At 38.0% G+C, this 24,321-nt stretch overlaps 2 protein-coding genes across 2 annotated transcripts; one reads left to right on the top strand and one right to left on the bottom strand.

The window, feature by feature from the left end:
• Positions 1–315: 315 nt before the first annotated feature.
• Positions 316–13,392, bottom strand: LOC306990216 (serine/threonine-protein kinase NIM1). Its single transcript, XM_079596760.1, has 4 exons — positions 13,251–13,392; positions 9,482–9,772; positions 4,439–4,707; positions 316–3,262 (listed from the first exon to the last, which is right to left on the bottom strand). Exons 1-4 carry the CDS (start codon positions 13,270–13,272, stop codon positions 2,510–2,512), a joined length of 1,335 nt encoding a protein of 444 aa, XP_079452886.1. The 5' UTR covers positions 13,273–13,392; the 3' UTR covers positions 316–2,509.
• A 1,024-nt stretch (positions 13,393–14,416) lies between these two features.
• On the top strand, positions 14,417–22,183 carry pole4 (polymerase (DNA-directed), epsilon 4, accessory subunit). The gene is made up of 4 exons (XM_079598619.1): positions 14,417–15,003; positions 20,283–20,367; positions 20,458–20,499; positions 21,912–22,183. Exons 1-4 carry the CDS (start codon positions 14,761–14,763, stop codon positions 21,923–21,925), a joined length of 384 nt encoding a protein of 127 aa, XP_079454745.1. The 5' UTR covers positions 14,417–14,760; the 3' UTR covers positions 21,926–22,183.
• The last annotated feature ends 2,138 nt before the right edge of the window (positions 22,184–24,321 follow it).

Here is a 24,321-nt window from a genome sequence, read left to right as displayed (position 1 = left end):
AAAATTTAGCAATTCTCTGGCTCTGGTATAAAAAATATATATATATTTAATCTGTCATTTAACTGGATTCTCCTTCGTCAAAACAATCACTAATGTAATATTTTTTTCTTCAATTAGTCTGATTTCACAATTTATCAGAACAAGATGTACTGGATTACGTAAGAAAATAAATGACTTTTTTTTATCAGATGTTGCTCAATGAAATGAATAAAAAAATCACATGGGTCTTAATGTGGTTTTGTAATCTTCACAGCACTTATTCTAAAGCACATTGATTTTTATGATATTCCTGTTTTTGCATGCATTATAAAGATGAACAATGTGTAACTTCTTTTATTAAAGCTTATACTCTTCAAAAATTCAGGTCACATTTCACATCAGAATTAAAATGAAAAATATACATACAGCAGGTATGTACTGCATAAAACTCCTTAAGATCTTTTTTGTTTTTTGTTTTTACATTTGTCTGTAACATTATCTTTATGACAGTAATACACACATTTCCCTAAATTCTCATTATCATAATGCAACATTTTATTTTAGATTTGTTTTTCTCTCTGCTATTCTTAATTGTAATCCTATTTCTATATTCCTACATAACAAATAATACACTGATGTATAATTGCTTAATAATATATTATTTTTAGTATGAGAATGTCCTTTTTTCCATTACAGTAATGAGAATTTGGGTGGAAAATTGACTTAATTTTCATGAAAATATACAAAAATACAATACAATGTATTTTTCATGTAGCATCTGTAATTCGTGTGACATAACGTTACATGAAATGTTATGAATCATATTAGCAAAATAAGACAATTTATTTGGATATGAGCTTCAACACAAAGCTGTTGGGTATATTAACATGCAATCATGTAACAAAAAAATCATGAAATGCTTGACTGTATTAATCAGTCTGGATCGATAATTAAAGCTGCAAATGATGCAGACCAACAATTTCACATCTATGTCATGCCAATGAGTAATATAAGATTATATTAGATTAACCTTATATAAGGTAAATATAAGGTTTAGCAATGTGAAAAATATCTCTAAACATTATTTTAAAGCTCAAAGGCATATGTGTTCAACTACAAAATGATGCCTGTAAATACAGCGTCTTGGCAGATCTCTTCCATTCCTGGTATGAATGTGCCATGGCTTGTTTCCCTTATGAGGGAAAATTAAGGTGATTAATTCTATAGAATACAATGTAATCGCTGATACCACAAGCTTTTTATAAAGCACCACTCTAATTTAGCTTAACAGCTGATCAGCTATTAATCCTTTACGTCATACTTTTGGTGTAAACTCTGTCTGAGTAGCAATTCAGCTCATTTAAGAGACCGATAGCAGTCGAGTCCATCAAATCTATCAGGCTTTTGTAAAGCTACATGTGAACTTTGTTACATAAGGCCAAAACAGCCAGTAACCGTTATTGCAAACATTTACTGTGTGACACTCATGCAGCCCAGCTGTGGCTATAAAACAACATTCTCAAACATTCAACCAATCAGTGATACAAAAATGTATCAAATGTTTGCCTAACCACTCAGTATTGGCCATGTTTCCATATTCAAATTGGCAAAATGACCCTTTATGGTTCGATTGCAAAACAATGTTTCAGTACAAACATAAACGTTCTCCATTAGAATTACATAAGATGAATCCAGTTGTGCATGCTAATTGTTTTGCTTATATGTGTGTGAAAAGTTGTTAAATGTAAAGCACGTATTAACATAAGTCAGTGAGGCCTAAAAGTCTGAGACCTCTTTGAAAGGAGTTACACTAGTCTCAGACCTTTGGACCCCATAGATTTTATAAAATAGAATTTTTTAAAAAACCTGCAATACAGCTGATTCATTCTGATTCATTTGAGTATATTCCATTATAATGATTCAATCCCGTTTTTAAACTATTCAATAAAAGATGTCATTCGTTTCGGGAATCGAGCTAATTACTTCTTGCACGGTGTTATTGATGTGCTAAAAAAACCAGCTCATAAGAGTCATTCGTTTGAAGAATCAGGCTACTTTTGTCGCGTTGTATGTTTTTGATTCACTAGAAATGGTTCGTAAGAGTCATTTGTTTCATCAAAAAGGCTACACCAATCGCACTGTATGTTTTTGATTCGCTAAAACTTTAAAGAACAGACTCTTACGAGTAATTCGTTTTGGGAATCGATCTACGCTGGTCACGCTGCATGTTATTGATCCACTAAAAAGAATTTACTCATAAGAGTCATTTGTTTGCAAAACATTAAATCCTTCATGAATCATTAAATCGTCACAGATTTAGCAGCAGGTGAGTACCACAACACTGATAAAGGGAACCTTCTAACTTGGTATATTACGAAAATATTAATAAAAGTAAAAGCTTAATCTTGGGATCAATGCTGCGTCACTAGGTTTGCGGTGAATTTCATACATGTAAATTCATTCCTTCCTGAAACATGGCATCAGACGTTTTATGCACACCTGGGCCATTCAAATATGATTTCAATTGTCTTCATAGGACAGTACACACTGCAGAGGCATTGTGCTTAACAGTTGCGCTGTTGGCCCAGTATTTCTTGGTACCAAAATCGTCCGGGTACAGGGCGGAATATCCCACCGCCTCCACGGATCTCCTCTTCTGGATGTGGTGTAGCAAGATACGGTAAGTTCCTGTTATTGGGCTGCGGCAGTCAGTGCAGGTGTTCTTCTGCAGATGTGTGGCACTGATACCCAGCTCACTCAGGGCTGACTTTACTTCCCGCTCCTCCACACACAGGCTCTTCGCAGGGTCAGCTAGGTAATTGGGCGTCATGCTGAAAGCGGGATAGGGTTTGGGGTATTCGATGCCCTTCATCCAGGAGCCTATCATCAGCTGTGACACCGTGGTGCGGTCCACAGGTACGGGTCTCAGCATGCCTTTGATAGTCAGTTGGCAGGGGTCAGGGACGTATGGTGGGATGCTGTACGCCCCCTGCAGGATGCATCGTTTCAGTCGGCCTAAGTTGTCGGCGTAGAAAGGCATGGTGGCGGTCACCATGAAGTAGAGCAGGACACCCAGCGCCCAGATGTCCACATAACGGCCAACGTAGCTTTTGTCTCTGAAGAGCTCAGGTGCCGCGTACGGCGGAGAGCCGCAAAACGTGGTCAGAGTTTCCGGCGGCTCACTGACGGTGCTGAAACCGAAGTCGCCCACTTTGATGCAGTAGCATGTGGTGTAAAAAATGTTTTCTGCTTTCAGGTCGCGATGGATAATGTTATTTTCATGCTGAAAAATGAAGAAACAAATAGATCCGTTATGCTGAGTCACACCAAATTAAAATAAAAAAAGTTTATATAAATTATAAATGTAATAAATAAAATGAAACTAACAAACTACTAAATTACCACTGACACTGATCAGTATTAATTATTAACATTTGTCACAAGGGTTTTCGATCTGTCAGTAGAAATTCAGTTATATTTTTCTGTTACTGAGATCAAGAAACAATTCTTATAATCAGTGTTTAAACAGTTGTGCTGCTTAATATTTTTGAGGAAACCTTTTTTTGTTAGGATTCTTTGACGAATAGAAATTTCACAAGAACAGCATTTATTTGAAAAGCATTGTAAATGTCTTTACTGTCAATATAATGCACAAAAGCATATTCAAAATAAATCCTGCTGACCCCATACTTTTGAACGGTTGTGTATTTTTTGTTAAATTTCAGTTAAAAATACAGTAACAATTCTCAATTTAAAAAACCTAGAATAATATTGGAATTAAATATTGAAAATAATAATGAATTTCACCAAAATAACCTAATTTAACTAAATAAATTAGCAAATTTCATATTTAGAAACATTAGAATGGTCGTTCAAATCAGATTGCAATTATTTTAAAAAGCTAGAGTGTTCTGGGTTGTTGCTAGGGCGTTGCTATGCAGTTGTTCTAGGTTTACAAGTTCAAGTAAAAAGAATCCTAATTCTTGATAATATTCTGGTCAGGCTATTTCTCTGAGTCTATATCTAGGCTATAGGATTTCTAACAAATGTAATTAAAATCATAAGTTTTATTGAAAATAATATAACACCTCCCTTGAGGTAAGAAGATATTATGAAGAATGTAAGTAACAAAACAGTTGTGTGGCACCATTGACTTCCTTTGTATATATTTTTTTCCATACTATGGAAGTCAATGGGTCCCATCAACTGTTTGGTTGCCCATATTCTTCAAAATATCTTCTTTTGTGTTCAGCAGAAGAAATAAATTCATGTTTGAAATAACTTGAAGGTGAGTAAATGATAACAGAAGTTACAGAACTTTCTTCTTTTTTTCCTTTTCTTTGGTGAACTATCCCTTTAAGATTAGGGTGTTGATACAATTCCTAACTCTAAGTATGAGCAATATAAATAGTGATTATTGCTGTCAGGTCAGATGAGGACACAGCCCTGCTGCTCTCACCATGTATTTGATGGCTGAGACGATCTGGGCAAATATGAGCTTGCTCTCCAGGTCTGACAGGCGCCCTCTGGTGGAGATCCGTGAGAACAGGTCTCCTCCACTGCCATACTCCATGGCGATGTACAAATGCTTACTGGTCTCAAGCACCTCGTACAGACGCACAATGTTTGGATGGCTGAGTTTTTCCATACAGATGATCTCTGAGGCAAATACATTCTGTGACTTCTTGTCGAGACGCGCCTTGTTAAGAATCTTGACTGCAACGCGCTCTGTGTGTGAGAAAGAGAGATTTGTGTTAAATCAAAGTGAGTTATATTTTTGAAAATCCATGTTATACATACTTAGTGGGGGTGCTAGTAAAATATTCAAGTGACCTTGTTATCTTAACCCTATAAAGCCTATACTGTATCATATTTAATGCACACATTTCTAAGGCCTCTAAATTCAAAACGACTCTGAGAAACCTGTTGTATAGGCAATCTACTGTACTACAGTAGGCAACATGTCTTCTGTCGTCTGATTGATATTTTATACTTTTTTATGAAGTAAAATGCCTAGTATAATTCTAAAAACCACTTCAGTTCGTGACGCATACTTTAAACAAATTTTTAAATAACATTTTTTATGATTTTTATAAAGTAAACGTCAGAATAACTTATTGTTATATTGTTATATTATATTGTTACTAATACTTCTAGATGAACACTTACTGGATTTAAGCAATCTAGGTTTATTTTATTTTGTAGAAAAAATCATGTTAAAAAGCAGGGTAGGCGATTTGTTATGCTGGCTGAAAGTCTCTTCACATCCTGATAGCATCCCGCTGCGGCACCGTTGTGGCCTCCAAGATCTTAACCATCTCTCCACTACCTCAGCTAATCAAACATCCTCGCCGTCGTCTCCGGTCAGCTCCATGGCGGCCCTCATCAGTATTCCTCCATGGCTCCTCCCTCCGTCAACCCCGCCATGGGGCACCACTCTGGCTGTGGCCTAGATGAACAGCCATCATCCCCTGCTCAAGGCCACCCCTTGGCTCACTCCACCTTCATCACCACCCTGGACTTCGTTGTTCGTCCTCCTCCCGGTCGTTCGTCCAACCCCAGAACCATCATCTGCCTGTCTTCGCCATCCCCTCATCCTCTTCATCTGCCTGTCTTTGCCATCCCTTCGCCATCCCCTCATCCTCTTCATCTGCCTGTCTTTGCCATCCCTTCGCCATCCCCTCATCCTCTTCATCTGCCTGTCTTTGCAATCCCTTCGCCATCCCCTCATCCTCTTCATCTGCCTGTCTTTGCCATCCCCTCTTCCTCTTCATCTGCCTGTCTTTGCCATCCCTTCGCCATCCCCTCATCCTCTTCATCTGCCTGTCTTTGCCATCCCCTCATCCTCTTCATCTGCCTGTCTTTGCCATCCCTTCGCCATCCCCTCATCCTCTTCATCCGCCTGTCTTTGCCATCCCTTCGCCATCCCCTCATCCTCTTCATCCGCCTGTCTTTGCCATCCCTTCGCCATCCCCTCATCCTCTTCATCTGCCTGTCTTTGCCATCCCTTCGCCATCCCCTCATCCTCTTCATCTGCCTGTCTTTGCCATCCCCTCATCCTCTTCATCTGCCTGTCTTTGCCATCCCTTCGCCATCCCCTCATCCTCTTCATCCGCCTGTCTTTGCCATCCCTTCGCCATCCCCTCATCCTCTTCATCTGCCTGTCTTCGCCATCCCCTCATCCTCTTCATCTGCCTGTCTTTGCCATCCCTTCGCCATCCCCTCATCCTCTTCATCTGCCTGTCTTTGCCATCCCTTCGCCATCCCCTCATCCTCTTCATCTGCCTGTCTTTGCAATCCCTTCGCCATCCCCTCATCCTCTTCATCTGCCTGTCTTTGCCATCCCCTCTTCCTCTTCATCTGCCTGTCTTTGCCATCCCTTCGCCATCCCCTCATCCTCTTCATCTGCCTGTCTTTGCCATCCCCTCATCCTCTTCATCTGCCTGTCTTTGCCATCCCTTCGCCATCCCCTCATCCTCTTCATCCGCCTGTCTTTGCCATCCCTTCGCCATCCCCTCATCCTCTTCATCTGCCTGTCTTTGCCATCCCCTCATCCTCTTCATCTGCCTGTCTTTGCCATCCCTTCGCCATCCCCTCATCCTCTTCATCTGCCTGTCTTTGCCATCCCTTCGCCATCCCCTCATCCTCTTCATCCGCCTGTCTTTGCCATCCCTTCGCCATCCCCTCGCCATCCCCTCATCCTCTTCATCCGCCTGTCTTTGCCATCCCTTCGCCATCCCATCATCCTCTTCATCTTCTCTTCACGGCACGAAATGGCATCTACCGGAAGGGGGCGTTCTGTCGTTTGTTTGTTTCTGGCGTTAGTCATCACCTGCCTACGTCACTCATTTGTCGTCACGGACACTAATCACGTTCAGCTGTGCACTCATCCGTCAGCACCATTAACACCTGTATATATGTTCAGTTCTGTTTCAGTCCAGTGTCCGGAGTATTGTCTATGTTCAGTGTGTATTGCTATCCGTTTACTTTCCTGTTGGATCTTTAGAGAATTTTTTTTGAATTGAATCGTACATGTCTTCCTCATCTGTCCTTGTCTGTTTAAAATGTGAGTATCAAATATAACATCATGCTGCAGTTTATGAGCACCATATTTGACTATATCATAATAAATGAGCCATAAAAGCCTATGAATCTATGGAAAAAAAATGTGTCTAATGTTTCAATATCAAACTATCCCATAAAATGTGTTTTTTTTTTTTTTTACTATTATTTCATATATCAGGCTTAAAATCTTTTTTAAATATGTGGCAAAATTCTTGAGAGGCCTCCCTGCTGTGTTGTTTTTCAAGAGGCATCTCACCAATCCTCTGAAAAATATTAAAGAGATTCACAGAGGGGGGTGCTGTAAATCTGATGAGATTACATGAGCGGATCAACTCGTGGTCACTGACACTGACATGAACAGACCCTGTTAAACTGTGCTGCCTTTTCTTCAATACTGTTATGTACATCAGAGTGCAACATATTCTCGTAAAAGACAACTTGGTTCTATTCATTGGTTGTAATTGGATTTTGAGATGTGGGCGTTGCACTCAAAATCAACTTGGGTTTAAACAGAATCAATGACTGGAGAAGTCAGGAAAACGTCACCAGAGAGAAGATTGAGTTTAAAAATTACGAGGTCAAAAAGAAAAACATATGCAGATGAATAATTCGCAATAAGATCAATAACATATTTAGAAAATAGAAAGGGTAAATTGACCAGCACAGTCTCATGGCAATTTGTAACTATTTTGTCTTGGCAAATTAGCGGCTAATTCGTATAAATTTGTACAATCTCATTCTTACGTTTTTGCTTAATCTGCTTCATGCTTACTTTTATTCTAAAAATCAAGTTTTTGTATTAATCAAATTACACAAATTCATACGGAATAGGTACCTCCTAAAATAGTTGTTTTCTCATGAGATCAAGTTGTAGTATTCAATTCATGCTGACTTTAAATGTCTAGTTTGAAATATTTTATATTATATGTAAAAAAAAAACAAAAAAAACATACAGACTTGCGCAGTGCAGCATTTATGACATTTAAAATATCCTAAAAATTAGAGGTGCACAATATAGGTATCGGTATTATATCATTTATAAAACAAAATCAATAATTCACACTTGAAATTGGTGTCTTATTCGTAAATTTATTCAGTCCAGAGTCAACGCAGCCGTCTACCAGGACACTTTAGAGCACCTCATGCTTCCATCTGACGAAGGACCTTCGCCTGGACCCGATGTCAACGCAGTGCCAACTAGCCTCTCCCTATGGAGGATCCCTTTACCACTCTACAGATAAAGCGTTGTGGGAAAATTCGGTTTGCGTACCTACCTCAAAGTGATAAAATAAAATTCTGTAGGCAAGAAGTTTGTTTAGGCTTGGATTGTAGGGAATTATAAACCTGCGCACATATATTCAAATGCACATAACTATAGAATTCATTCTTGATGCGCACGTGAGCGCCATCAGCGTTTCTCACAGGTTCGCTTTTAAAGTCTGTGTAGAAAGAACGGTGTCGTCTTAGCGGCCCCTAATCTAAAAGCAAATGATAATTTCGACGGAAGTGAATCAATCAAAACTAACTTTAGCTGGAAAATAACATTATTCAAGAACCGCTAACAACCGCTAAAGCCAAAACAATCTGTTACCTTAAATTATACGTTTATCACTGTAAAGCTGCAAATCACTTTAACAATCTACATTGTTAAAAGCGCTATATAAATGAAGATGACTTGACTTGACTTCCTTCCGCAGACAATCTTTATGGAGATACTGACTTCCTTTTCCAGACTTGGCACCTGCCCACACTGCCAAAAGTACCAAAATCTGGTATGACCATGCATTACTGTGCTTGATTGGCCAGCAAACTCGCCTGAACTGAACCCTATAGAGAATCTATGGGGCATTGCCAAGAGAAAGATGAGACATGAGACCGAACAGCAGAAGAGCTGAAGGCCGCTATTGAAGCATCCTGGTCTTCCACAACACCTCAGCAGTGCCACAGGCTGAGAGCATCCATGCCGCGCAGCATTGAGGCAGTAATTCATGCAAAGGGGCCCAAACCAAGTACTGAGTACATATGCATGATTATACTTTTCAGAGGGCCGACATTTCAGTATTTAAAATCATTTTTTTTTTTTTTTCATGTAATATTCTAATTTTCTGAGATTTTGAATTTGGGGTTTTCATAAGCTGTAAGCCATAATGATCAAAATTATAACAAATAAAGGCTTGAAATATCTCACTTTGCATGTAATGAGTCTATATAATATATTAGTTTCACCTTTTAAGTTGAATTACTGAAATTAACTTTTGCACAATATTCTAATTTATATTATGAAAAAATGTGTTGTTGTTGTTGTTGTTTTTTTCTTTGGATGCATGTAAACCTATTGTAGGAGACCTCCAAAATAAAACTATAGGAACCTTTCAAATAGCATAATAGGGGCACTTTAAGTAATTAACGCACTGAAATCGATCACTGATTGTCTCACCTTTAGTCAAAGCGTGAACAGCCAGTTTGACCTGGGAGAAATTTCCTGTCCCAATTTCCCCTCTGAGTTCATAGAAAGCAATCCTGCGGCCCAGCATAACGTCATCGATGATCCGGTCATTGTGGGACATGTCATAGAGGACCCTCTCGAAGGCTGTCTGCTTCGCTCGTTGTTCAGGTGTTAGTAACGGGACCTTGCGTTTCTCTGGTTCTGTCTGTGCAGGTTGGGCCGCTGGCTCATTCTTTCCTTTCTTCCCATGTCGCTTCACCAAGACATTTAGTATTTTGGTACCTTGAATGGGACAAAAAGATCCAGGATGATTGAAAATAGCAGCAAAGTCAAATTACTCAAATTAATAACAAAAAAAGTGTGGATAAAAACTAATTTATGACCATCTATGGTAGAGGATATGAAAAGTGTTTTGGGGTCATTTGGCACTCAATGACTTTACACTGAAAAAAGTAACATCTAAATCAACTGTTTTTTATTAAAGTCAAAACTATTATTTATTACAGAATTGTCACATCTGGTTGAAGCAGAGAGAGAGAAAAATGCAGGATTTAAACACAGCAGTCTTCTCTTTATTGAACAGAACAAAATACTCCGAAAACTCTATCAAAATTACAGGAACAGAACAACCAAACATAATAAGACAAGAATGGACCAAGAACTGAACAAGAAACAGGGCTTAAATACACAGAACAAACCAATCAATGAAAGAACGTATGCAAATTAATTAAACAATGAAAAACCATGGAGACAAACTAAAAACTAGGTCAGAGAACTAAAACATGTGACAAAACCCAACACTGTAAAACAAATGTACCTCTCCAAGTCAAAATATTCTAGTGACTGGTCTACATTTTTTAATTGGCCCAAGTGAAATTCTGTAAAATAAATGTAATTAATTGTTGCAATAGTCAGAAAATTTTGACTTGGGGATGTAATTTTTTTTTACAGTGAACCTACACAGAAATAAACAGACTATCCATAACAAGAATCACCTTAAATTCTTAAAGATTCACAGAATCAACTTAAAAATTCAAAACTAATTTATATTCTAAAATGTATTTAGAGTTGCAGGAGCCATCCTTTTAATGTAGTAACTGTTTAAAAAATAATTAGATCAAGTATACGTCTTTAAATCAAGATATAATGTCATGAGAAATATAAATCAATTGTCTCCTAAAGTTTGTAAAAGTCTTGAAATGTAAAAGCAATGGCCATGTCAGTCTCCACATGTCAGGCACTTCCTCTTGATGACCTTCCACGTTGGAAAAAAGGTTTACAGAGGCTTAACCTCACAAAGATAGGGTGGACAGGGATCATGACAGTATAGGAAATCTGCTCGTAATAGTCTACTAGAGAATCGAACATCGAGGCCAATAAAACATAGTCATTTTTATGCCAAACAAAAACTCTTATTATAGCAGCAGTCTCATTATATATTCTTTAAAAAAAATGATTGAGTATCGCTATTATCTTTGAGATATAAGTGATAAGTGGCCAAAAAAGTGATAATTGACATCTTCATCCTGACATTCTTCACAAATGTGTTAAAGATTTTGCAAGCATATTGCGTAGTGCTTGGAGTCAATTGTTTTATTTGTGATAATGCAATGAAACATGCCAATAATATAATCATTTTTGGCCAGGCTTTCCTCATATATATATATAAAAAAATATATATATATACAGTATATATATATATATGTATAGTGCTTAGAACAAGTGAACACACCCATGCTAAAGTTGACTAAAAATAGGAATAAAAAATCATCTTTTGGAGATTGATCTTAATGCCTTAATTAAAAAAATTTGGAAAACTCCAACCTTTAAGGACACCAATTTTCTTTGTGAATGAATAATGTATCGTAAATAAATAAATGTTCTTCCTTAAAACAGGGTGCATACGTCAGGACACCCCAATCTTAAATTACCATGGGCAAGCAGATTTTAATTTATAAAGGCCGGTTATTGTATCCAGGATACTCTGCATCCTGATAAATTTCCCTTGGCCTTTGGAATTAAAATAGCCCCACATCATCACATACCCTTCACCACACCTAGAGATTGGCATGGTTTTATTTCAGTTCGGGAGCTGGTTTGATTTGTATTGAGAGATGATCTTATGGAAAGTACCCCATGCCAATCTCTAGGTATTAGATCACTTATTTTGATGGTTTAAGGGGTCATTGTAGGGTCATTAAAAACAAATTTCCCCACCTGACATCTCTTTTGGCTACTACTGTACTACTGTGAGGTTAAAGTTTAAAAATGACTGAAATTAAACTATAGTACAGCATAACCCTATACAGAATACATACTTATTCATTAAAGACCTAAACTTAAAATGAGACATGACGCCAGCATATTGAAATTACTTTGTATGTTGAACACCCTTTTGAAATATCACAAAATCTAAATGTTATTTTTGAAGAGAAATTGTTCTGATCACAAATTTAATTTGACATCTCTCTAGATGTTCTCGTATAATCCTAATCCATGACTGCATGTCCTTTCTATTTTAGTTCAAATGTCCAGTGTGTCTGCGCCGGAGGCAAGATCAGCCGTGTACGTCTGAATAGGAAAGTCTTTAAGTAGGGTGGATTACGAGTCTTTTTAAGACCATGCATCACAGGTTGCAGACTCGACATGCTTCTAAAAATACACGGAATATCCACCACGGCTACTTTCAACATCAGTAATAAAACTACTGGAAGAAAACAAACAGTTGGGAATAAATACGATTTAATTGAATGACACTACTTTTCATGGTTACACTTTATTTGAATGTGTCTCTGTTACAATGTAATTATACATTAAAGCACTGAGTAATATTAATGAACTCCATGTACTCACTAGGGTTAGGGTAGGATTAGGGTTTGGTTCAGGGTTAGTTGCATGTAACTGTACCTAATTTGTAGTTATTACTATACAAGTAACATGTGTAACAAGGACACATTGAAATAAAGTGTTACCCTTTTCATTAATGGCATTTACCATTTTTAATCAAATGGTATTACATTGTAATTTACATTTACATTTATTCATTTAGCTGACGCTTTTATCCAAAGCGACTTACAATTGCTATATATGTCAGAGGTCGCACGCCTCTGGAGGAGCAACTAGGGGTTAAGTGTCTTGCTCAGGGACACATTGGTGTCTCACAGTGGATTCGAACCCGGGTCTCTCACACCATAGACATGTGTCTTATCCATTGCGCCATCACCACCCCAAAATATAACAAAATAAAAATCTAAATCAGTGTTCTAAATTTAATTTACATTTAATGTTACATATTATATTACATTTTAATGTTTATTATTGGACTCACTGTAATGTAAGACCCTTCATCATCTTTAACAAACCAATGTCTGCAGATCAAAACTGTGTTTAGTGTTAAAACTAAAGATTTTTTTTATATTAACAACATGTTATACTTCAACAACATTACATCTCAAGCACATGCACCGTATGCACATAACAGAGGATCACATTTGTCTTGTAATCGTTTTTTTTATTTTTTTTTTAGTTGTTATATTGTTCATAATCATGCAACCTGACATGTGTACTGCACATAAAACATGTCTAACATGAACAGAATGATTAAAGCAGTGTAGCCTTATAAGATAGTGCCTTTTAAAAGAGCATTTCAAAATGGTCAATATGATTCAGTGAATAAGATCTTATATTATTATTTGCACTCCCTTACTGTTTGATTGCAAACTCTCCATACTCTATTCCATGAGAAAAAAAACAACTTTACCTGGTAGCTGTGGATCCTTCATGCTGGTGTCTGTATGAATGAATGTAGAACAGCTCTATAACCTCTCACTCTACAGTCTTTAATCCTCCACCGATCGCCAGTGCTCAATCCAATTAGAAGAATGTAATAGGCCTAATCCAAACTGCAACACACCTCAATGAAGCTGTGCAAATGCTGCATGCAGATATCCTACTCATACAAAAAGTAATAATTGGGATGGTAACAGATAGCACATACATACTTGATATAGGGAAGACCCGTAAGTATAAAATAAAAATGAAATAACATTCCAATATCATCATATAAAAGTCTGGTTGGGGCAGGTTGTCACTTGGAGAAAGTCATATTGTATTATAGACTATGTACACTTTACTAATAACAATTTTTGTTGACTAAAACAATGGTCTTATATATTTTATGTAACCTACTTGTAGTATACTATATATATATATATATATATATATATATATATATATACACATTTATATATTTATTTATTTTATGGGTAATAATGGTGAAAAGGTTTTACTTAAGAATGGAGGCTGTGTTTTTGAAAATATTGAAAATATTTTATCAATGAAATTTTTATTTTTAATTCTTTAAAAAAAAATGTTTCTTGGTCATATGGAAAATAAAATATTTTTGTATACCCTAAGAATAAGGGAATCGAACTAACCCGTTATTAAAAAAAGTGGACAAATAAAATGTTTGATTAAAATATCTGTGTATTATTTTAATTATATGACACTTCTTCTTTTTTTAAAGAAAATCATTAATACCAATACGGTTTGTCTTGACCCTCTATGCATTTCAGTAGGTCTTTTGGGTTAGCAATGTGTTTATGTCAATGTGTCTATGTCAATAAGTCTATGTGCACACACTGACTTTCAAAAATAAACCCACTGTACCAAACGAAACATTCACTGGCCTATCTTCCATTTACCATGGTACTGACTAGTTACCATATGTTAATTAAATAAAAAATACTTCAAAGAATACCACAGTATTCTTTCATGGCAATTAACATGAATTCTGACGTACAATGAGGCATGAGATTACATGTATGAAATGGTTGTAGGCTACAGCTTATTTTTTAAACATTTAATTGAAGCATAATACTAAGATTTACTCAGAGATTTAAATTTTATTTAGAAAGTTCCTCCCAATTTTCTTCTACGCATATCAGCTGAGGTATGAATGTAGTGGAGTTTACAAAATGTTCAGTACTTCCTCAGTTGTTTCAATCACTCTTCATAAACTGAGGAAATAACATGTCATCTGTGATCAATTAAAAATCAACATTCCCTTAAATAAAGTGCAATGCCGCTCGTTAATGGCCTTTAACTGGCCTTTACTGAATGGAATTAGTTGACCTTCTAAAATGACGTTGCGCTGTGACGTCTGTTCCGCCGTCCCCCTCGAGGTTGTGTTTACAGACAGATTTGGCGGGAGAAGATTCGACTATCCGCTTTCGGTTTACAGCGCGTTCTATTAAGCGCCGCGTGCGTCAATGGCGGCGACTGTGTCAGCAGCTCCCGTGGAGTCGGATTTGGACCGCAGCGGAACTGAAGACGAGCCCCGGGGAACCGAGGCGGAGGAGGACGGAGGGAATGGGCAAACTGGGCCCACCGCGGGCGCGCAGCAGAACCGCCTCGCCAAGTTACCGCTGTCCCGCATCAAAACACTGATGAAAGCAGATCCGGATGTGAGTCTGGCGAGTCAAGAGTCCGTGTTCATCATAGCTAAAGCCACGGTGAGACACACACACACACACTCTCTCTCGCTGTCTGAATTAATCTCGCACTCATTTTTTCTTCTGGCTCTCTATCTAGGCTATCTGTCTTATGTTAATTTTAGCTTTGTCTGTCTGTCTGTCTGTCTGTCTGTCTGTCTGTCTGTCTGTCTGTCTGTCTGTCTGTCTGTCTATCTCTGCCTGTCTATATTGCATTTAAGTTCTATTCGTCTCCCTGTCTACAGAGTTCAACTGTAAGAATTAATTTTCTGCCAGCCAAGTCGGGCCAGTATGTCATCCTTTTATTGGCCCTGCCAACATTTTCACTGGCCTTCGTTCTGTATGCTTGCATAATATACAGTACTGGTCAAAAGTTTGAAAAACATTACCATTGTTAATGCTTTTGAAAGAAGTCTCTTGCACTCATCAAGCCTGCATTTATTTGATAAAAAATACAGAAAAGTAATATTGTGAAATAGCCTATTATTGCTATTTAAAATGTTTGTTTATTTATTTATTTATTTATATAGTTTAAAATATACGGTAATTTATTTCTGTGATAAAAAGCTGAATTTTCAGCATATTACTCCAGTCACATGATCCTTCAGAAATCATTCTAATATATTGATTTGATTCTCAATGTTGGAAACAGTTGTGATGCTTAACTTGCTTAAAGGGATACTTCACCGATTAGCATTAAGCTTTGTATCAGTAGAAAACCTATAGTATTTTCCATGCTTCCATGAATTACATACTTGCCCGGGCTCTTCCTCCCGACCGCCAAGCATGTCTCGTTCCTCCGCTGCTCCAGCCGCCTCCCGCTCCCCCACCATCCGCAACTGCTCCCCGCTGCACTGCGGCCCGCACAGGCAGCCACGAGCATCGGACCCACACACCAGACCAGACCTCGAGATCGCCCAAGATGTCCGGGACTCAGTTCCTACTTCCCACAGTCGTCATTCACTACACCTACATTATTTGACACATTATTTTAGGGATGCACCGAAATGAAAATTCTGGGCCGATACCGAAAATTTAGGATGCACTTGGCCGAAAACCGAAAACGATACCGAAAATTTAGGATGCACTTGGCCGAAAACCGAAACCGATACCGAAAATTTAGGATGCACTTGGCCGAAAACCGAAACTGAAGCCGAAAATGGCTTCTTTTAAAAACTTTAATATATATTTATTTATATTGCTTAATTTTTAATGGATCTGAAAGGAAAAATCACAAACCAATAGAATAATCATCAAACTTTTATTACCACTAACAGTTACATAACAAAACCTAAAATATTTTATATATTATATATATTTTATATTACATGCACTTCATGAGGCACACGCGTGCGGTCTCTTGCTCTCTCTCCCTCTCTGCCGTGCACGCGCTACACGGTTTGGAGCACAGTCTCTGTCTCGCGGGCGCGCTCGCTCTAGATTCCGGAGATTTGAACTAATTCGTGGGCATCAGTGAGCCGCTATCAATATGCGGGAGACTCCCGGAACTTCCGGGAGACTTGGGATGTCTGTATTTCTATACTGAAATAATATCGGCATATAATTATTGATTTTTCATGACACAATTTTTGGTGCCCCCTCAGCTCATGCACGTGGTGGGAGCGGCGGCGCTGGTTGCCCTTATCTGAATCTTTAAAATACTTCCATACCGCTGACATGCTCAATCTTTGCAGACGCGTGCAAACAGCTCCACCGTGAGTGAAACCTGCTTGAGCACGGAAGGGAGGGGTGGGTGACGAGTGACAGCTCGACCGTGAGTGAAACCCAAGCGCTTGCGCGCGGATTTCGATTGACATTTTCGGCTGGCTTTTTTATTTCGGCCCGAAACCGATAATGCCATTTTCGGCCGAAATTTCTAAAACAATTTCACATTTCTACTACATACATGACCCAATTTAAATACACATTCATCTTTCCAGCGGTGAAGTATCCCTTTAATATTTTTTTGGAACCTGTGATACTTTTTTCAGGATTCATTGATGAATAAAAAGTTAAAAAGAACACAATTTGTTTAAAAAAGAAATCTTTTCTAACAATATAAATCTTTAATATCACTTTTTATCAATTTTAGCACATCCTTGATGCGGTTCATCCTGCGTGGTACACCGACATTACCCTGAACACCATAGCAATCGATACAACACAAAGACTTGCTGTCCTTTTCACAGAAGAGCCAGCGAGACGTGCACCAACAATTTGTCCTCTTTAAAACTCTTATATGTCTCCCATTATGTTGTGTGGATTGCAATAGTCCTATTTTATGAACAGCTGTGATTTTGCTCTGCTAATTCAACCTTCTCACGCTCTTACTAACTTACTAATGTAAAATCAGTGAAGATTGACCGCCAGGCCGTGCATAGGCTATAGGCCATATATATGCGTGTGTGTGTGTTATATATACAGGTCCTTCTCAAAAAATTAGCATATTGTGATAGTTCATTATTGTCCATAATGTAATGATAAAAATTAAACTTTCATATATTTTAGATTCATTGCACACCAACTGAAATATTTCAGGTCTTTTATTGTTTTAATACTGATGATTTTGGCATACAGCTCATGAAAACCCAAAATTCCTATCTCAAAAAATTAGCATATCATGAAAAGGTTCTCTACAGGAGCTATTAACCTAATCATCTGAATCAACTAATTAACTCTAAACACCTGCAAAAGATTCCTGAGGCTTTTAAAAACTCCCAGCCTGGTTCATTACTCAAAACCGCAATCATGGGTAAGACTGCCGACCTGACTGCTGTCCAGAAGGCCATCATTGACACCCTCAAGCAAGAGGGTAAGACAGAAAGACATTTTTGAACGAATAGGCTGTTCCCAGAGTGCTGTATCAAGGCACCTCAGTGGGAAGTCTGTGGGAAGGAAAAAGTGTGGCAAAAAAACGCTGCACAACCAGAAGAGGTGACCGGACCCTGAGGAAGATTGTGGAGAAGGACCGATTCCAGACCTTGGGGGACCTGCGGAAGCAGTGGACTGAGTCTGGAGTAGAAACATCCAGAACCACCGTGCACAGGCGTGTGCAGGACATGGGCTACAGGTGCTGCATTCCCCAGGTCAAGCCACTTTTGAACCAGAAACAGCGAAGAGAAGCAGCACTGGACTGTTGCTCAGTGGTCCAAAGTACTTTTTTCGGCTGAAAGCAAATTTTGCATGTCATTCGGAAATCAAGGTGCCAGAGTCTGGAGGAAGACTGGGGAGAAGGAAATGCCAAAATGCCTGAAGTCCAGTGTCAAGTACCCACAGTCAGTGATGGTCTGGGGTGCCATGTCAGCTGCTGGTGTTGGTCCACTGTGTTTTATCAAGGGCAGGGTCAATGCAGCTAGCTATCAGGGGATTTTGGAGCACTTCATGCTTCCATCTGCTGAAAAGCTTTATGGAGATGAAGATTTCATTTTTCAGCACGACCTGGCACCTGCTCACAGTGCCAAAACCACTGGTAAATGGTTTACTGACCATGGTATTACTGTGCTCAATTGGCCTGCCAACTCTCCTGACCTGAACCCCATAGAGAATCTGTGGGATATTATGAAGAGAAAGTTGAGAGACGCAAGACCCAACACTCTGGATGAGCTTAAGGCCGCTATCGAAGCATCCTGGGCCTCCATAACACCTCAGCAGTGCCACAGGCTGATTGCCTCCATGCCACGCCGCATTGAAGCAGTCATTTCTGCAAAAGGATTCCCGACCAAGTATTGAGTGCATAACTGAACATAATTATTTGAAGGTTGACTTTTTTTGTATGAAAAACCCTTTTCTTTTATTGGTCGGATGAAATATGCCAATTTTTTGAGATAGGAATTTTGGGTTTTCATGAGCTGTATGCCAAAATCATCAGTATTAAAACAATAAAAGACCTGAAATATTTCAGTTGGTGTGCAATGAATCTAAAATATATGAAAGTTTAATTTTTATCGTTACATTATGGACAATAATTAACTTTATCACAATATGCTAATTTTTTGAGATGGACCTGTATATATGTAGTCGTCAACATTTGAATTGGTTCAAAACCTTTCATCAAAGTTATACGTGAATTTTGAACAATAACCGGTCTTGTCTTAGGCCAACTTTGATTAACTTTTTTTGATCCACTTCAAATGTTGACTACTGTGTGTGTATGTATGTATGTATGTATGTATGTATGTATGTGTATATATATATATATATATATATATATATATATATCACACACACACACACTCACACACACATACGGGGGTTGGACATGAAACCGAAACAATTATAAATATATTATATATTTATTTTTTAAAAAAAATTTATGTTTGTAACCCAAAACGCTGGAAATTAAGCAGCCTTAATACAACTCCATAAATTCATAAATGCTTTACCGATTGGTTTGTTGTTTGTACTTTTTCTTATTGATACATTAATGACAATCACAAGTAATTTTTGTAATTTTAATGACACCGTTTGTATGTTAGCCAGCTAGATAAAATGGTCTTGGTGAAAATATAGAATACATCACAGAAAACCAAACAGTTAAGTCTTCAAGGCATTAAAATGGTTGTACAAGATCAGTGAATGTAAGATTTTTATTTCTCTCCCTCTCTGCTTGACTTGTCATTTCAATTTAAAATCTATCAGTCAATTTCATATCTATCTGCCTATAGTGCACACTATGTTTTTGCCAGGGTGTTCTTGTCTGTAGTTTGCAGATTGTGTGTAAAATGTTATTCGTAAGACACAAAATAAGATGGTCTCAGATCACATTTAAGCATTATCCCATGAGCAAGTGTAATATAACTACCGGTAAGCACCAATGTCGCGCGGAACAATCAGTTCGAACTAACTGCTTTATAAAGTGTGGCAGTTTATGCTCAGTCAAAGTCCATTACTGTAATTGCCTTACATGGCAGAATTGTTAAAGATGAAGTTCTCATAGTGTCAAAAAAAAATCACAGTCCTGCTGTCTGACTGTTCCTATGATATAGCAGCTGATAAAATGTATGAAAGAGGAGAGATCTGTTATGATCTGTTAAAAATATTTTACTTGTTCGTCCATGGCCCTGTCATTATAAAATTTATATGCACGCATACAATGCTTGTCTGTCTGGATATTCTGAATTCAAACTGAATAGTGTAGATTCTTTGAAATGTTTAAGACCTGTTTGTGCCTATAACTACCGCCAGGGCCATTGCTTGAATTCATAGGGCCCAGGACAACTTTTATGGATGGCTCCCACCTATAAACTTGGTTGGGTAAAGACGTATCTCAAAAGTTAACAAAATTGTTTTTCTGCCTGCAGGAGCTTTTTGTTGAAATGATTGCAAAGGACGCCCTTGTTTATGCCCAACAGGGAAAGAGAAAAACTCTTCAACGCAAAGACTTGGGTAAGTTAAAACGTTAGTTAAAATTGAACTTTTAACTATAAACATCAGTGGTATTGATGAAGTAATGGTTGGTGCTTTTTCTCTTGGCAGATAATGCTATTGAAGCAATAGATGAATTTGCGTTTTTGGAAGGTAAGGGAGACATAATTTAATGTTATTTCCTGCTGGCAATGGTTTAAAGGAGTGAGGGAGGGTTTTATGGATCATTCTGATTGCCTATATTTCTTTCCTAATTTTCCGAGAACGGCAGAACTAAAACCAAACAATCTTTGTGCCTTGGTGTCAGATTATATGTGACTGCGCAGACCTTTGAGGAGGCCCATATATATATATATATACATACGCAGTCGACTCGCCTATGTTCCTCAACAGTTTTCAGTATCCATCCACCACCCCGACTCCTCACTCTTGGCTGGTTTCCTATCACAGCCAGGAATACGGGGGGAGTACTCCGTGTTCGGGCCAAAATACTGAGCTCGGAGCCCTCTCCTCGGACAGCACGCCAAATACGCATACTCTGTGTGATTATTTGTTAGTGTGAACATCGTGAAATGCAGTCTGTCCTAAATCACAGTTTTTGTCCTTAATCAGTTGTTACAATAGGGGCTTTCGTACTGGAGAAACGTTTCCATGGTTCATATAACCAGTGGTGTTACTTTTTTTTTAGATATATGTACATATGATACGATGTCCAATCAATTTAAAGAATTTTCATCTGAATAAATCCATAGATCCGCAAATTTTGTTTGTGTACTTTCATGATCAAGTGGTAGAACTTTTGCCAAGCGTATCAGAGGTTCCGGGTTCTAATCCGCAGGGTTTTTTGTTTTTCCTCATCAAACGTGAATATGTTCATCAGTGGTTGAATATTAAACAGGGAAACTTTGTGTGCGTTTTGTGATTTGAACACCAGCACCTGACATTTTGAAAAAGCAGTGTAAACACACAGTTTACAATACATACTCCACAAACATGGAAGACAGCAATAAGACATAACATACAGAAAGCTAATATTATAACGTCATTTGTATGTCGCCCTTTGTCTGCGGCGTTGGGTTCTTTTCTCAGCCTCGATATGTAGCACTGCAAGTTGGATATTTATCTTAGCCCTTCTATTTGCTCTTTCATTACTTTCGCATTACTTGTATGTCTACGTTCCATCTCCATTTTCACGGAACCCAAAGCACACAACAAAAAATACAGCTCCGATCGCGGCATTCTCCATCCTCCAGTTGTTGAATGCTTCAATTAAAAGACATTGCCGTTGGCTGGCTTATGTCATTTCAGAGTTCCTACTGGCGGTGCGATTCCAACCTGGAAAATGGCCCTTGGGAAAAAATTTTTTTCTTGGAGGACCTCCCAGGTGGCTAGTTCCTAGAACTAAGCCCCAAATAACAGTTGCAACTAGTACTTGCAGAGTCACTTTGGTCAATGATGCAAACTTACTAAGGTTCGGAGCAAAAAGTGCAATGGAACAAAAGACCTGTGGAGGGAAATTGAATTTAAACTTTAAACAAACTGTTTTCTGTATCATTCTTGTGTAGGTACCCTGGACTGACTGAAAAGGTGCATACATATGAATATAAAGACTGTTAACAAGTTCTGAAGGGTCCCTCTCAGATTTGGGAAATCGAAAGAGGCAAACTGGCTGAACATGTTTTTTTTTTTTTTTATTATTATTATTGTGATGTTGGTATGCTTGGGCAGTTTGAAAATATTGTATAGTTGTCAAAGTTGTAAAATGCCCATTGTATTTTTCTCTGTTGTCCAATTCTTATAACCATGTATAGTGTTTAAATAAAGTGAAGCTCTTTTATCTGTTCTGTATGTTGTGTGTTTCTTAAGGAAGTTAGATAAAATTGTGTGAATTTGTTTTGTTTTTTATTTATGCTAGACTTTGGATTATCAGCAGAAAGTCTGGTCTGCAGATTATTCTGGCCATGAATTATTCTGCTCACTAAAACCAGAAGAGGCCTTATTACGAACTTGTGAGGAACCAGCAATAGTTTTTGGTTTTATATGCCATAAATCTGAAATTGATCATATTACAGTGACTAGAAATGGAAATATTCAAATTATGGCATCTCTGTGAATAATTGTATAAAAAGTACATGAGAAATTGGTGGAAAATGCATGTAGACTTATGAATTTTTTGAATTTATGACAGGCCAAAATGAATAGGTACCGATTATTTCACAGGCAGAAAATATACCAGAAAATGCTGCTGTGCTTCAGATTAAGATTTAATGGCACTGATATGGCAAATAGTGCTCATAGGCCCTTACTGCAAAAACTACTGATTTCAAGAGCTTCGCTCTTTTGAGGTAGTCCACTGTGGAGTTTGCTTCAGGGGTCAAAGGGTGCACTCATCAAGCGGGTGCTTGTGGGCCACCTTCTGAAACCTAAACCGTCTTGTGGACAGACCATTGAGAAAAAGTAAAGTCCACAGCTGCCATATGTAAAAAAAAAAAAAAAAAGCCTTTAGATACAATAATGTTTAATTTCGGTCTGTGCAGTGGTTCCAGTAATTGTGTAAAATCAAATCTGATTGAAGCTTGCGACTTTTCAAAAGTGCTTTCCAGTTTTATTGTTCAATATGCATCAGAAGGTCAGTGAAAGGACTATGAGCAGTGTCCCATCTGCATAATCAGACTACCTGTCTACCTCAATATCCAGGATGAGATAGGCATCACTGTTTCTCTCTTAATATCTGGGGCTTTGTGTTCAGGCACAGAGCTTAAAGACAAAACATTTCATGGCAAACAATCCCTATGAGTTTTATGAATTACCTGAGCAGAATGTGCATGTTCATCTCACCATAGCATGTGTCTTTCCAGAGATTTAACTAAAGCGTGTCCCCAGGGGAAAACAGTCTGCCTTGAATGGACAGTCCTAGTGGTCTCGCAGTGTGAGAGATGCTGTCGATCCAGCAGAAATAAAAACGTTGCCAAAAAAATGTAAAACCAATATTTTACGTTAGTTAAGTTGGCTTTATATCTTGATCCAGGACATAAAATTAATTAAGTTTAGATGAAGGCACGCAAGTATGTGAGTCATTACATGAGCAATTTAAGACCATGATGAAGAATGCATGCTGAGAATTCTTCGCATAGTTGTCTTCGTGTGGATGGGCTATCGTAACATGCTTCAATGACAAGTTAACAGAAGATACTTAAGATGTCGTACTGCAATGGACTGAACCCATCACCGACTAAATCTACATCTCAAATTGTACCACCTTTGAGAAATGGTGTGCTATCATTTCTACGATCAGGGGGGATTTACTAAAAAATATATATTTGCTTTTAAAGTAGGAATGCTCTTTTTTTATTAGGGCCGGAACACCTTTGTATCCACACAGAAACATGATGAAACACTTTGCATAGGCATTGTCATGAGTTAAGCATGAGCAAAGACCACTCACAATTGATTTTGAAGATGAATAAAAGTACTTTGACTGACATGTTAAGTCATTCATAGGAATTTTATCTTTTATGACTCCATTCCCTGGGATGATGCAGTTGGTTTGTTGACTGCTAATCAGGCTCAAGTCACAATGGGTATAGGCTTCAAACGTCCCACCTCTCAGTGACTATCCTCAATTTTGTTCTACTAGGAGTACTCAAGTAAACGAAACAAATCATTTTGTTTGTTTTGTTTTCCCAGAAATCTTTAGTAATGTAAAAGCTGTGCTCATTTGTCCATTTGCCCATGAAGTTGTTCTTCATTCACAGAAGAACAGAGGTTTCTTTGAGCAGCGGCTGGCATGTTTTGTTCAGAATGCTGTACAACGATACTTTAATTGCCAAAGAGATATGCGGGAAAGACGATTGGCCCATGGACTCCATGAGGTCATGGGCAGAGTATGTTTTCGCATGCCTTCCACACCCACCTTGGACACGCAGATGGCATATTTTTAATCTAATGATCCCAGGTATGCCAAAACCATAAAGT

This window comes from Phoxinus phoxinus, assembly GCF_949152265.1.
Source record: "Phoxinus phoxinus genome assembly, chromosome: 22".
NCBI lineage: Eukaryota > Metazoa > Chordata > Actinopteri > Cypriniformes > Leuciscidae > Phoxinus > Phoxinus phoxinus.
Note: the sequence above shows the minus strand (reverse complement) of the source record. Positions and strands in the feature narration are given on the sequence as shown.